Source organism: Malaclemys terrapin, chromosome 9 (genome assembly GCF_027887155.1).
Source record: "Malaclemys terrapin pileata isolate rMalTer1 chromosome 9, rMalTer1.hap1, whole genome shotgun sequence".
Lineage (NCBI taxonomy): Eukaryota > Metazoa > Chordata > Testudines > Emydidae > Malaclemys > Malaclemys terrapin.
In genome coordinates this window covers 103,850,412-103,863,427 of record NC_071513.1, presented here as the reverse complement: position 1 = coordinate 103,863,427, position 13,016 = coordinate 103,850,412, and the positions used below count along the sequence as shown (strand labels likewise).

General features: G+C 50.4%; 1 protein-coding gene across 2 annotated transcripts in view; it reads left to right on the top strand.

Moving 5' to 3' along the window:
- Positions 1 to 13,016, top strand: part of FGF12 (fibroblast growth factor 12) — a 291,251-nt gene that overhangs the window by 105,874 nt on the left and 172,361 nt on the right. The window contains exon 1 of one of the 2 annotated variants that reach the window (XM_054040795.1): positions 8,692 to 8,832. The exons of the other annotated variant lie outside the window; for it this stretch is intronic. Within the exon in view, the coding sequence (XP_053896770.1) occupies positions 8,745 to 8,832 (88 nt within the window). The 5' untranslated portion in view covers positions 8,692 to 8,744. Of the gene's footprint in view, positions 1 to 8,691; positions 8,833 to 13,016 lie in introns of those variants that run through there. 2 annotated transcript variants of the gene reach the window in all.

Here is a 13,016-nt window from a genome sequence, read left to right as displayed (position 1 = left end):
AGCACGTCTGTCTGAATTTCCCCCCTCCAGGGTCTCCAGAAATAGTTCAAAATCATTCTAAGTAAAAATATAGCCCTTGCGGCCTCCATTGGTTCCAGCAATCCCCTGCCCATAAAGCATAACCAAGTCCCACAAGCCTAGACCAGAATTGCCACAGCACAGTCTAGAGCAGTACGTACGACACACTGCCCCGGCATCCCTCAGAGCCGTCCTCCCCTGCCTTGGACTCGGACAGTCACCCCCGCTTCCAAGTGGAGTGCAGCCCCGTCTTCCCAGTAGCATCCCCTGAGTCTCTCCGCTGGGAGCATCCTTGTCAGGGGCGCACCGCTCACTCCACCCGACTCTCTCGTGGTTCTCCTGGGCCCAGCTCTGTGATGCGGAGATGTGAGTGCCGCTCCTCTCTGGCCCTGTGCTCCGGCTCTCGGAGCCAACCAGCATCTCCCTCTGCTGCCTTCAGCCCTCTGGCCCTGGCCTGGGGACGCCAGCCGGCAAGCCCCTCTTGCTGCTCTCCTGCCTTCAGCTGTCCTCGAGGAACCACCTTCTGCTTCCTTCCCAGACCTTCCCCAGCCCCCTGGCTGCTCTCATCTGCCCTTCTACCGGAGCCAGTCTGCTCAGCTCAGCCTCTCCCTGTCTCTGATCTGCCCTGGTCCTTTATAGCCCCCAGGTACTGCCCTGCCCTCTTAACTGGCCAAATGGGAGACCTGCTCTGGCACAGGGGTGCTGGCCCTGTCCTGCTTTGTTTACTGGGTCTGGCACAGCGGGCAGACCCAGGTAGTGCAGTGATGCTAGACTCGAGCAGCCCTTCTGCTTCCCTGAATGCAGGTGTGTGGGTGGGTCTGTGACAGACATCACACCCCCTGCCCCACGCACACCCTCGCAGTCCGGCTCTCGCTGAGGTCAGGAATAAGACTCCATGTGCTGTGCTGAATGGAACAGTCCGATCGCTGGCAGATGGCAGGGGTGTTAAATATTCCGGTTCCTTATAACAATAATACCTAGTAAGAGTTCTCTAGCACTTCAGAGTTCCTTTCATCTGCGGATCTCCAAGCGTGTGGCCAGTAATGTCACCCACTTCACAGAAGAGGAAGCAGTGTTAGCGAGAGGTTAAGTGACTTGCACAAGGTCGTCTGTGTCAGTGTTGCTGCTAAGAACAGGACGCTGGTCAGGTCCCTGCTGTAACAGAGACCAGCCATCTTCCAGTCTGAACCAGCCTCGTCACTAATGTTCTTTAAAGTCGTGTACTCGCATGGCCAGGCTACTCTCTGCTTGGCTGGAGCATGTCTAGGCCTGTTCTCTGAGACAACCAAGATGCAGTAGGTCAGTTCGAATACAAGGAGCAGGTCCCTCTGTCTTGCCACTTACCATCATCAGACTCTATTTTTAAGCTGTCTGATAGAGTGAAAATCAAGAAATGGGAACTAATCACCCAGGAACAATATCTGCAGCCCTGAAACTAAAACACCAGTGTGGTGGTGGGGGGCTTGAGCCATATTACTCTTTGACTGGTAGAACTCTCTCTACCTGAATCTGCCTGGATAGTCTATTCCCTATTCCAGCGTTTGTGGGATTACAGTAGTATTACCATGCTCTGAAAATCCCGAACCTTGCCACACCCACCTGTCTCTAACTCAGATGCAAGACATTTAATATACAAAGCCTTTCTTGTGTATTATATGATACTCCCTCTCAATGTCTGGAAATGCAGCTAATAAATACTTACTACTGTGAGCCTTTTATGTGTCTGAGGATAAGCCTATTAAACGATCAAGGGTATAGTACATCGTTCTTTTCTAAATCCGATTCGGCGAGCTGAAGAGAGATTTCCTATGCCAGTCTATCAATCAAGTGCTGAAAGTGTTTTCTATAAGTTTTACCAATGTGGTGGTCTTGCATGTTGACCAGATTAAAGCAATTAAAGAAGGGGTCTTTCCTGCTTGATGTGTGTAATATCATGGCTCTTTCTTTCCTCAAGATAGGTAGCAGCCCTCTTCCCCCCAACTTCCCAGATGCTGTCAGAACATTCTGCCATGTAGTTTCTGTATGGTAGGGTTTCTTGTGGAACTAGTGTCACCTGTCTTTGGAAAGGCTTGATGGATTCGCTTCTATCTTGAGGAGGAGGAGGCTGGGCTTGTGGTTAAAACAGTGGAATGGGACGTGGGAGATCTGACTTCAATTTTCTGTTGTGTTCCAACCTTCTTGGACACACACGACAATACAGTTCCCTGCAACTCTCTTCTGACGTGTCTGAGCCTTTCCTGACAAGCTTTTGTGTTCCAGCAAATGCAGCCTTTGTCTTATTGAGGGATTTTTTCAGTAATGGCATTCCACCTACAAGTGGGATTTGACCAGCTGCGGGATTTGATCATGGCTCTTGTGGGTGCTCCCCTGCAGCGATCCATAGCAAGGGTTATGCACGACTTATGTACCTAACCCTCATGCTGGCCCTCTGCGAAGGAGAAGTTGCCCTATCTTTGTACTATAACGAGTAACCACCTCCATCACTATCCTTGGACTAGTTCAGTACATTTCTCCTTAAAAACAAATGCAGTCATCTTTCCAAAAGTGGCAGGGGATTTAATGATTGGCTTAGGTGTTGTTTTGAGTGATTTATCCAACTGGATTATTATTTATTAATTACATTGTATCCAAAATGAGCGAGGTGCTTCGCAAACACTGAGCAAAACACGCTATGCTTCCTAAAGGACCTAGCCATTTTCCTGCCTCCGTTTCACTGCTTACCCCTGCCAGAAGCAATGGGGTATCTGTCTACAGAGGAAATGTGTGTGCATAGCAAATCTTCTACAGCTATCCTTAAAACGGCCAAATGACAACATGCATCAATTGTTTCTTCTCCATGGGCCAGGGCCGCCGAGAGCAGGTTCGGGCCCCAGTGAAAAAAAATTTTCGGGCCCCCCAGCAAGGGTGGACCGGTTAAACAGGGCCAGGGAAGCTGGGCCCCGGGCCCCCTTCCAGACCGCCGGGCCCCGGTAATTTGTACTGGCTTCCCCCCCCTCTCATTGGCCCTGCCGTGGGCTTGATTCTGTTCTCCCTCCTTCGATGTAAATCAGGACTAATTCTGTTGAAAGCAGGGGAGATCAAAATCAGGCCCTATAGCTTGAGTTCAGATGGACACTATCAAGAAGACTTAGGTGAATAATTTGTAAACATATTCCTCAAAGAACATATTTGAATATCCTGGAATTTTTTTAAATGTTATTTCCCCCCACCACACTAATCCTGCTCCACTCACAAATATGTCAGGGTCAGAATTCACTCTTGCATTCAAATGAACCTTCATTTATAATTTTTGGGCTCTTTGTCCAACTCTGTCAAAGTAAAACAAAACAAGAACCCCCGCCTCTACCTTTTAAAAGTTTGTCACCCGTGTTGATGATAGCATCTTCTACCTGAGGCATTCAAGAGATTTAAAAGTGGTTTCTTTCTTTCTTTCCTTTTTCTCAGGGACAATTGTGAAACTGACCAAACTTGTTTCAATTCCCCCTTTACAAGCACATACAGAACTTTGCTGTGGTTAAATTTCCATCTCTGCAGGCAGATTACCTAAATACTCCAATTAACGAGAGCTTTATTTATTTTTAATTTAAGGAACCATTTCTACTGGGTTTTCCCAGAACTTCTATATTGTGCTAACAAACCTAGATCTGGGGCCGAGATTGCTAGTTGTGTATAAGTCTGTTTCTCACAGTCTCCTGATTATTAAATGTTCCCCAGATTTATATAGGGTCCTTTAATGTCCATTCAAACCTCTCTAGCAGGAATACATTCCCCTCCCTGTAGCTAAGGCTTGGTCTACACATAACTGTTATGTTGGCATAGCTGCATTGGTCGGGGGTGAAAAATCCATACCTTTGAATGACACAACTATGCTGACTTAGCTGCATCTATTATGGGGGTTATGTCACCAGAAGAATGCTTCTGTCAGTGTAGCTACCGTCATTCAGGGAGGTGGTGTTCCTACACGGACAGATAACCCCCTTCCGTCTCTGTAGGCTGCATCTACACTAGGGGGTTATGCCGGCCTAGCTACAGCACTGTAGGTGTGCTGATATAGTCTCCGTCGTGTAGACAAGCCCATAGCCAATGTTGCTCAGGGAGGTGATGTTCCTGGACTGATAAAAATCTTCTGTTGGTGTAGGCTGCATCTACATTTAGCTGATTTAGTTGGGGATTGGTCCTGCTTTGAGCAGGGGGTGGGACTAGACGACCTCCTGAGGTCCCTTCCACCCCTGAGATTCTATGACTCTAGGATGCACTCTGGGGCTATGCTGGTATAGTCTCTGTAGTGTAGACCCAGCCTAGGGGACTGCCTCCCTCTTGGTGTGACTTGCTGTAGTTGATCAGTGGAAGCACTAATGATGGATCCCCCTCGTTTATAACTCTGAATGGGCTGCTGGCAGGAGGGCATCTTGATTTGAAACTGTCTCCCTTCTTCTTCTTCATTTGCCAGTGCCCAGAACTGTTAACGTTCCAGGCATGCTACTGAAGCATTTGGGGGAGTGGGTCTTTACTGTTGTTTATTACAGTATATGTTACAATAGCACCTAGGGCCTCAGTCAGATATTGGGGGGCTCCATGGGGTAAGCACTGTACATCAGGGTAGGAAAATGACCAGCCCTGCCCCAGAGGACTTGCAGTCTTGGTTCATGACCAGGTGTAGCAGGTGGATGAAAGATAAACTTGGGAGAAAGGGATGAGGTGATTCTATTGTCATGTAATAATAGTAGTCTCCGTTTGCCATCTGCTGGCGATGCTCTGTAAGCGTAGAGAAACAGGCATTGCCATGGTATTTAAAGGAGGCTGAGGTGCTCCTGGGAGAGGGGGCAGGGTGGTTTGTGTAGGGTCATGTGTTGAGATATGGGGTCAGGATGTGGGGCAGGTCTGTTTGTTTATTCTGTGGTACGGTGATTTTTCCAAGGAGTTTGCTGGAATGACCTGGATGGGTGGGTCACAAATCCATAGTGTGGAAGTTAACGACCCACTCTGTCGTTAACAGCAGAGGGTACCCTGGCAATAAGTACTGTGGGCACAAAATGTGTATTAATAACGAAGCCCTGGGAGCAACGTTTGCTGCACAGTAAGGTTTGAGGCGCTACAACAATGTAATTAATTAGCTGACAGAAATAAGCAGGCACTTGGTTTTGCAATTTTTCAGTGATCTGTTTATAATTACCAAGCAAGCATCTGAAATGCTTTGAAAGTTCTAAATCAGAAATGCAGCTGTCATCTGTGGTTAATGGCTGGTTTGACGGTCAGGATTTGCTTTCATTTTAACTGCCCTGAGCTAGGGCCTGGATGGATCCACATGACTCAGGTGTTGCAATGCCCAGTGGCACAACACCTCCTCTTTAGGCATCTACAAATTCACTGGAACAACAACGGGATCCGCAAACCCAGAGTTAGGTAATGAGGTTCCCGCGCCAAGGCATGGGCAGAGCCAGGTGCCCACAGAGCCACCACGCTAGGTGTGGCGCTGCCTAAGCTAGCCCATGGGAGATGCCAACGAGAGGCGGGTGTGCTAAGCCCTGTCCCTCTCTTGGGGATAGGGGCCAAGTCTGGGCTGCAGGGAGGCACTTAGCTCTGCGAGCAATCCCCGTCTGGGGCCAGGCAACTTGGGGGCCTCAGCCACTCTAGCAAGAGGAGGAAGTGGGGGGAATGGCTCCCTTTGCAACTCGGAGCCCAATGGGTTGAGCATTCGCCCAGAATGTGGGAGACCCAGCAGGAGAGAGGAACTGACCAGGGGTCTCCTGCCTCTCAGGAGCATGCCCTAACCAGAAGGCTCTAGGATAGTCTGCTGGGGGGGTCCCTTAGTCTCTCCAGTTTTAAAGCTGTTCCACTTCAGATACATAATTTAAATAGTCAATGGAGCAAGGGACTGGTCCCTGGGTCTCCCCCGCCCCATGGGTGCTCTAACCACCAGGCTATATAATCCCCCCCCCCATCAAAATTCCATGGAAAGTTTGTTTGTTTTTTGGAAAAGTTCCTGACCAGCTGCAGTACTAGACAGCCATGGTCTTCTTGTGCGCTAGGTATTTATACTCCCAGAGTATCCAAGCACCCCATCTGTACTCTAGGTATTATCACAGCACCCCAGTAAGGTAGGGCAGTGCTCTCTGCCCCTTGTATAGATGGAGCATGCAGCCCCAGAGAGAGTTGCCCATGGTCATGCAGGAAGTGTGTGGCAGAATGGAGACTCAAACCCTGGTCACCTATGTCCCAGGTTCGCACCTGACCACTGGTCCCATCCTTTCTCCCTACTCCTGGCCCACAGAGCACGTAACTTGTCACCTGATGCTGGCTCTGCCGCATTCTTTATGGGTTTCTGGGTTTCTTTATGGTATTCATTCTGGGTTTAGCGGCATCCTCTCTCTGTTACAGTGAAAACTCTGCATCCCCCTTGAGCTCTTGGGGAGACATTCACCCCATGCACAGGGCCGGCACAAAGCCCCTGCTCCTGTTACAGCCCATGGACGCCCTCTATCAATACTGAACGGGGATGGGCACACACAGCTGAGCGCAGGGGGAGGTTTGGCAGACTCCAACGAAAGCAGGGACAGGTGATGGTTTGAAGGGCAAGGACGAGGTAGGTAAGCAACTCAGAGCACGCTGCAACCCAGACCGAAATTCACTCCGTGCTGCGGGTCAATATGGGGCCTGTACACCCCTGCCATCGGCTCCAGCGGTGCAGAAACGGCCCCCCGGCCTGGCTGCATGTCAGTGATGCTGTACGGTCCACTCCGATGAAAGGCTCCATTTCAGTGAGTTTCATATTAGGAGTTTTACTTCCTAGGGAGAGGTTTCCAGGCTGAGCTCTAGGTGAGGGGGTCTCCCATTCGGGGCACTTTCTTGAATCGAAGGCAACTTTCTCAATAGTGTTTTTCATACAGCATGGTAGCTATCCTGCCCTGAGTGTGGCATTCACCCCTGCACAGAGAGCCGGCGCTAGCTTTGACCTGGACGACATGCCCATGGTGGCAACTAACTTGTAGGGCTTCCAAAAAATTGCTGAAAACCCCGACGAATCATTTTGTCTGTATACGTGCGGGGAGAAGCCTTCTAAACCAATCGCTCTCTGAATGCTTCCCTGTGTCAGTGATCTGACACCCTCTTCTGAAACACTACAGCCTGGAGAGAGCGTGGTAGGCATGTATATTAATAGGGGACAGAGTTTTCCCCCCAGGAGACACACTTCTTCCACCAGCTTGTACCTGTTGCTTTAATTGGACCAAGTTCATCACCTTGATCCCCCGAGCCCAGAGGTGCAGCTGGGTTCTGTTGCTGCAGTGAAATGGAAACTGAAAAGCCCTCCAGTGGCACTGTTCAGTCCTGCTACCCAGGGTGTGTCTGCCTGGTAGGAATAACTCTAGGAAATGGGGGACAGCCGCCAAGCTGAAGAGAATCCTGTCTGTAACCCCTGGCAGGCGAGGGGGAGCACACAGAGCAGAAGGGGGAGAGGAACTGGGGATGTGGACTCAGCGCAGCATGGGGCGAGGCAGCGGTTCTCAAACTTCATTGCACCGCGACTTTCGGACAACAAAAATTACTACATGACCCCAGAAAGGGGGACCGAAGCCAGAGCCCGCCCGAGCACGAGCATGGGGTGGGCAGGCCAAAGCCAAAGCCCTGGGCAGGGGCCTATAACCTGAACCCTGCCACCCAGCCTTGAAGACCTCGGGCTTCAGCTTGGACCAGGCGGTGGGGCTCAGGCTTTGGCCCCAGCAAGTCTAACGCCAGCCCAGCAACCCCATTAAAACAGGGTCGCCACCCACCTTGGGCTCCCGACCCATAGTTTAAGAACTGCTGGGCCGAGGAACTGCCAAGCCAAGGTCCCATGGCCATGGAGAGCTTTAAAGCAGAACTCCCCACTGGTGGGCCGTAGGCGCCGCCTGTTTCCGAGTCCCCCCTGTGAGTCCATTCACCAGGTCCCGTCCCGTGCCCTTCGGGCTTAGCCCCCAGCGGTGTGCTCGGCTAGCACCCAGACAATGGGAACATCACCGTCAAAGGTTCAACAAGGCAAGATCAACACTGGCCCGAAGCAGAGGCCAAGGCACCTACCAGCGAGTAGACGTTGAGGCCCAAATACCGGGTGAGCCCCCCCTGTGCCCCCAGCTCTCCGGGCAGTGACGTTCAGGCGGTTTGCAGTGGGGTTAGTGGCCCTGGCTGTCGCTTGTCAGCGGAGCCCAGGGACGCAGCCCTGGGTAATGGTCACCAGTGACATGTGCAGGCAGGGGCAGGGCACAGGGGCTTGTTCTGGGAACGGGTGTAAGGGACGATCCCGGCTCCCTCGGTCTAAGCCCCTGCGCCTTCTCCTGCCGCCGGGCCCGGGCCCGGGGCGTTATCTCCGCCCGGGGCGTTATCTCCGCCCGGGACTGGTCCCGGCGGGGCTCTGCTCCGAGCCGGGCCCCGGGCAGTCTCTCCTCCCGGCGGGGTGGGATCCGCAGCCCGTGCCTGGGAGCGCTTGTTTCCCCCGGTGGCTCTCCCGGCAGGGGGCAGGGCTGGAGCTTCCCAGAGCCCGGCCCCTCCCCTGGAAAGTCCCAACAAGTCACGTTGGAGCCGTTCCGAGGGCTCGGAGCAGCAGCGGCTGCGGGGGGCGCGCAGCCCTCGCCGCTCTCCGCCGCCTGCGCCCCGGCTCCGTGCGCCCCATGGGCGGCGAGCTCCCCGCGCCCGGGCGCCCCGCGAGCGGCTGGTGACGGGTCGCGGTTCCCCGCAGCGGCCCGGGGAAGCCAATGAAGATTCCGGGGCTTCTCCTGAAGAAAGGCTCGCACATGCTGCAGTGTCTCTGCGGAAGGCGCCTGAGATCCAGCAACAGCCCAGGTGGGGCGCGGTGGTGGGGAGGTTCCCTTCCCTGGGGGGCTAGATTCCCTTCCCCCCCACCCGAGCCCTCCGCCTTCCTACGCCCCCGGGCCACTGCTCTGCCCCTGCTCTCCGCTAGCCCGGCCCGGGGAGGGGGTGGTGTGCCAGCCCCTTCCTTACCCGACTTTCCCCCCTTGCGTCTGGAAGGCAGCCGGCGGCGCACAGCCACCCCGTCTCGCCTCGTTCCCTGGCGCTCCCCCTGTGCGCCCCTCGGGCTGCGTCTCAGCGGCTGGCGGCTCGTTGGGAGCACGGGGGACACCGAACAGGTGGCTGGCAAAGTGTCTGCCGCCAACGAACTGGAGAGCGGCTTTTCCAGCTCCATCTCCGAGTCAGTCCCGCTTTACTGTGCAAGGGGATCTGTGCCAGTGAGGCAGATCTGTCCTTGGTCCTGATCCGTGCACTGCCCCAGGACCTCGCTTGTCCCAAGCCCTTCTCAGAAGACCCCATCGGGTCAATCTTTTGTCTAGGGCCTGGGAAATCTAAGGTTAAAGCTTCCTAAGCGTAGTTTGTGCAGGTGTCCTGAGAGGAAGATGTTGTTTAAGGTAAAATAATCAAACTACCCACTTGGATTTTGTTGTGGCTTTAGTGTGCATCGTGCAGAGTCTTTGAAAAAAGTGAGAACTAGTTCAAAGGTGCTGCGGTTCAGTCAGGCTTGGGGGTTTCGGGGGGTGAGGTTTTTTGTAAAATAAATTGTAAACTCTTTCTCCCCTGCCCCTTCCCCGGGGTTGACTTTCTTGCATTCTGAAAACCTACAATTCTGCTTTTTCTATAAAGGAGTTGGATCAAAATAAAATGAACATATTTTCTCTCTTTCCATAAAAAAATCAAGATTGTATTTTTAAAGAAATATTTCTGGTGTCCTAAGGTCTGTTAAAGGCTTTATTTTGTACCTTTCAAAACAGAGACACATTCTTGTCTTGAAAATGTGGGTGACTTCTCCTAACACTCTTGGTGGTAGGTCTGTGGGTCAAAAGACAATACACCCCAAACAAGTCACTTTTTTATTCATTACAATGCATACTTTTCTGGAAGGCATTTTTTAAAATACACTTCCTAAAGCAAAAGGTGGTTATTAAAATCTTTATTTAAAATGTAATAGTGGCACATATTTCAGCTGAAATCTGGATAACATTGTATCTGTCACACAAGCACTGTTTCTGGCCCTGTAGTGGCCATATATATATTGTTTATGCTCTGAGCTTTTATATGGAGGGGGACATGTTTTCTAGGGGTTGAAGCAAGAAACTGAGACCACGAAGCAAGAATGTGCTTAAGCCCATGCTTAAAGTTAAGCATGTGCCTATGCGTTTGCCTGAATAGGGGGTCACGTATCAGAACCCGCTGAGGGTTTTCTCAGGCTCTGCCATTGTCTTTTCCTGGGGATTTGGAGAAGTCACTTAACCATTCTGTGCCTCAGTTTCCCAGTTGTAAAATGAGGACGATAAGAAGACCTGCCATATCTCAGGGGGTTGTGAGACTTAATCTTTCTAAAGCATCATGGACAAAAGGCCTAACAGTGCAAAGCAGGAGTAGTCAAATTTTATTATTTATGGGCATCTCTCAAAGGCTTGGTTGGTTCGATGTTCCCATACCAACATTTATCTAACCTGAGGAGCACCATAATAGCTAGGCAGTAAACATTCAGAAGGGGCCTTTTTTTTTTGTTATACCCAGAAGGACAGCTGCCATTTGTTGGCCTAGTAAGAGGTGACTTGTCTTCTTATGTGCGAGCCCAACCTCTGGGGTGAGAAATTATTCACACCTCCCACAGAAATACGGCTCATTTTTCCATTGAAAAACTCCTGTGCTGGGGAACAGTTTATTGCTGAGGTAAGTTTAAGTTCCCTTTTGGTCCAACCAACGAGAGAGCTTGTTAATTGCCCAGAGCCACTTGTTTATGCCTGGTCGCTCCCAACGTGAGTCGGTGAGGGTAATTGGTTCATAACGATAGGACAGGCACAGGGAGTCACATGAGGACTGGCCTTGGGATTCCTGAGGCTAGTCTCACCTCTAGTCAGGAGAAAACTCCAATAAATGTCATTATCAGCGATCAGGTGAAACACCAGGCCTGGTTCTCACCTGAGTGGTTCACAAAGCTAGAGTTTCCTTCATAGTCCTAATAAACAACCACTTCATGTCATTCAGAAAGTCAGGACAGCAGAGGGAATAATAATGCCTGGGTGTAAATAGTCCAATCTCGCTGTAATATACCTGGGATATAACAGCACAATAGATTTAAATCATAAGAATGGCCAGGCTGGGTCAGACCAAAGGTCCATCTAGCCCAGTATCCTGTCCTCCGACAGTGGCCAATGCCAGGTGCCCCAGAGGGAATGAACAGAACAGGGAATCACCAAGTGATCCATCCCCTGTCGCCCAGTCCCAGCTTCTGGCAAAATATTTAATAAAGGGCTCAGGAATCTAGCAGAAAAAGGTCTAACGTGATCCAATGGCTGGAAGTGGAAGCTAGACAAACTGAGGCTGGAAATAAGGGGTACATTTTTTAATAGCAAGGGCAATTAACCATTGGAACAATTTGACCGGGGTTGTGGTGGGTTTTCCCCCCACCCGCCCAATCATTTTAAAATCAAGACTGGATGTTTTTCTAAAAAATACGCTCTAAGAATTATTTTGGGGCAATTCTATGGCCTGTGTTGTACAGGAGGTCAGGCTAGACGATCATTATGATCCCTGCTGACCTTAAAGTCTCTGAGTCTCCGAGTCTATTGACCATCATGAGGTATTTGTGTGGCCTGACATTGGGCGAGAGGGAGGCAATAAAAGTGACAGTAATCTCCAGGTCCTGGTACAACCTTGCCATGTAGCTCAGTGGGGTTAAAACGTATACTGCGTGTTGCTAGTTTAAAGCCCTGGGTCTCATGTCTGTTTCCATTGGCTATCTAAATTATTGGATTTTCTTCTTCATTGCTGCTGGTTAGGCTCCTTGCATTATTTGAAAACACCCAGTTAAACTAAGCACTGCCATCCCCGGAGAGTAGCCACCCAAGGCCACCCTCAGCTGTCTGCTAGATCGCCTTGAGCCAATACTTTGGAAGAGCTCTGACCTTGCTGCCAGCCTTGCTTCCCCAGCAGCCCGCTGTGTTTTGACACCTGCCCCGCAGGCAGGATCCCACTGGAATTTGGTCAAATCGAACCATCTCCACAAAACATTTCAATTGTAACGAAATGGCGAATTCAGATGAAAAAATGTTTAGTCTGAATTTTTCTGACCAGCTTGAATCGAGGTTGTAGATACCTTGTTTGTTGAAGGAATATTAGTACCTGGCTCTTTCTATAGAACTTTCCATCTGTAGCTCTCAAGGGCTTTGCCAGGGAAAATAATCCCCAAACTAGATGACGGAGAAGTGAAGGGACCTTGTCCTTTGTTTGTGTTCTAAATGCCATGTGCACCTGTGCTGGGGTATAAGTGACAGGGCTGCTTGGAAAACGTTGACCAAAACTTCTCACTTACAATGTAATGTAAAACGTCTCCTGCCTTCTGAGCCGCTCTGATACACAATCAGATCTACACAAAATGCTGGGGTCAGATTTTGTTTATCCCGACTTGGAAAAATAACCCAGCCAGAAGTATGCTGCATACTTCTTCTGGCATAGCTCGGCCAGTCTGGGATGTGAAGAGATGCGACACCTGATCAACAAGCTGTGCTGGCAGAAGCCCCTCGTGTAGACACAGCTACACCAACAAAACGGCGCTTTGACCGGTACCCCTGTCATGGGGGTGTGGTTTTACTATATTGGTAGATAGTACAGCTTTGCTGGCATCGCTGTACCCACACTAGAGCAGTATATTGGGGTCCCTATACTAGTGAAGTGCTCCTAGGGTAGACATAGCCTCATAAGTGTATATATAAAATCGGGGATTTTAAAATATGTTTGACAGGGAACCGGCTCTTTTCAAAAAAACTCTTATCGCTTGTTTTCTTATTTAACTCTGGAGGTGACCAATTTAAATGCTGTGCATAGATTTCTTGGCCACTATATGGCAGAGGGTTGGTTTTGTTTTTTCTGGAGTTAGGTGTCGATTCAGCAAAGCACTTGTTTAATCATGTGAGTAATCCCATTAAAGTTAAGCACGTTCCTAAGTACTTTTCTGAATCTTGGATTTAGAGCATTCTGAAACTCTG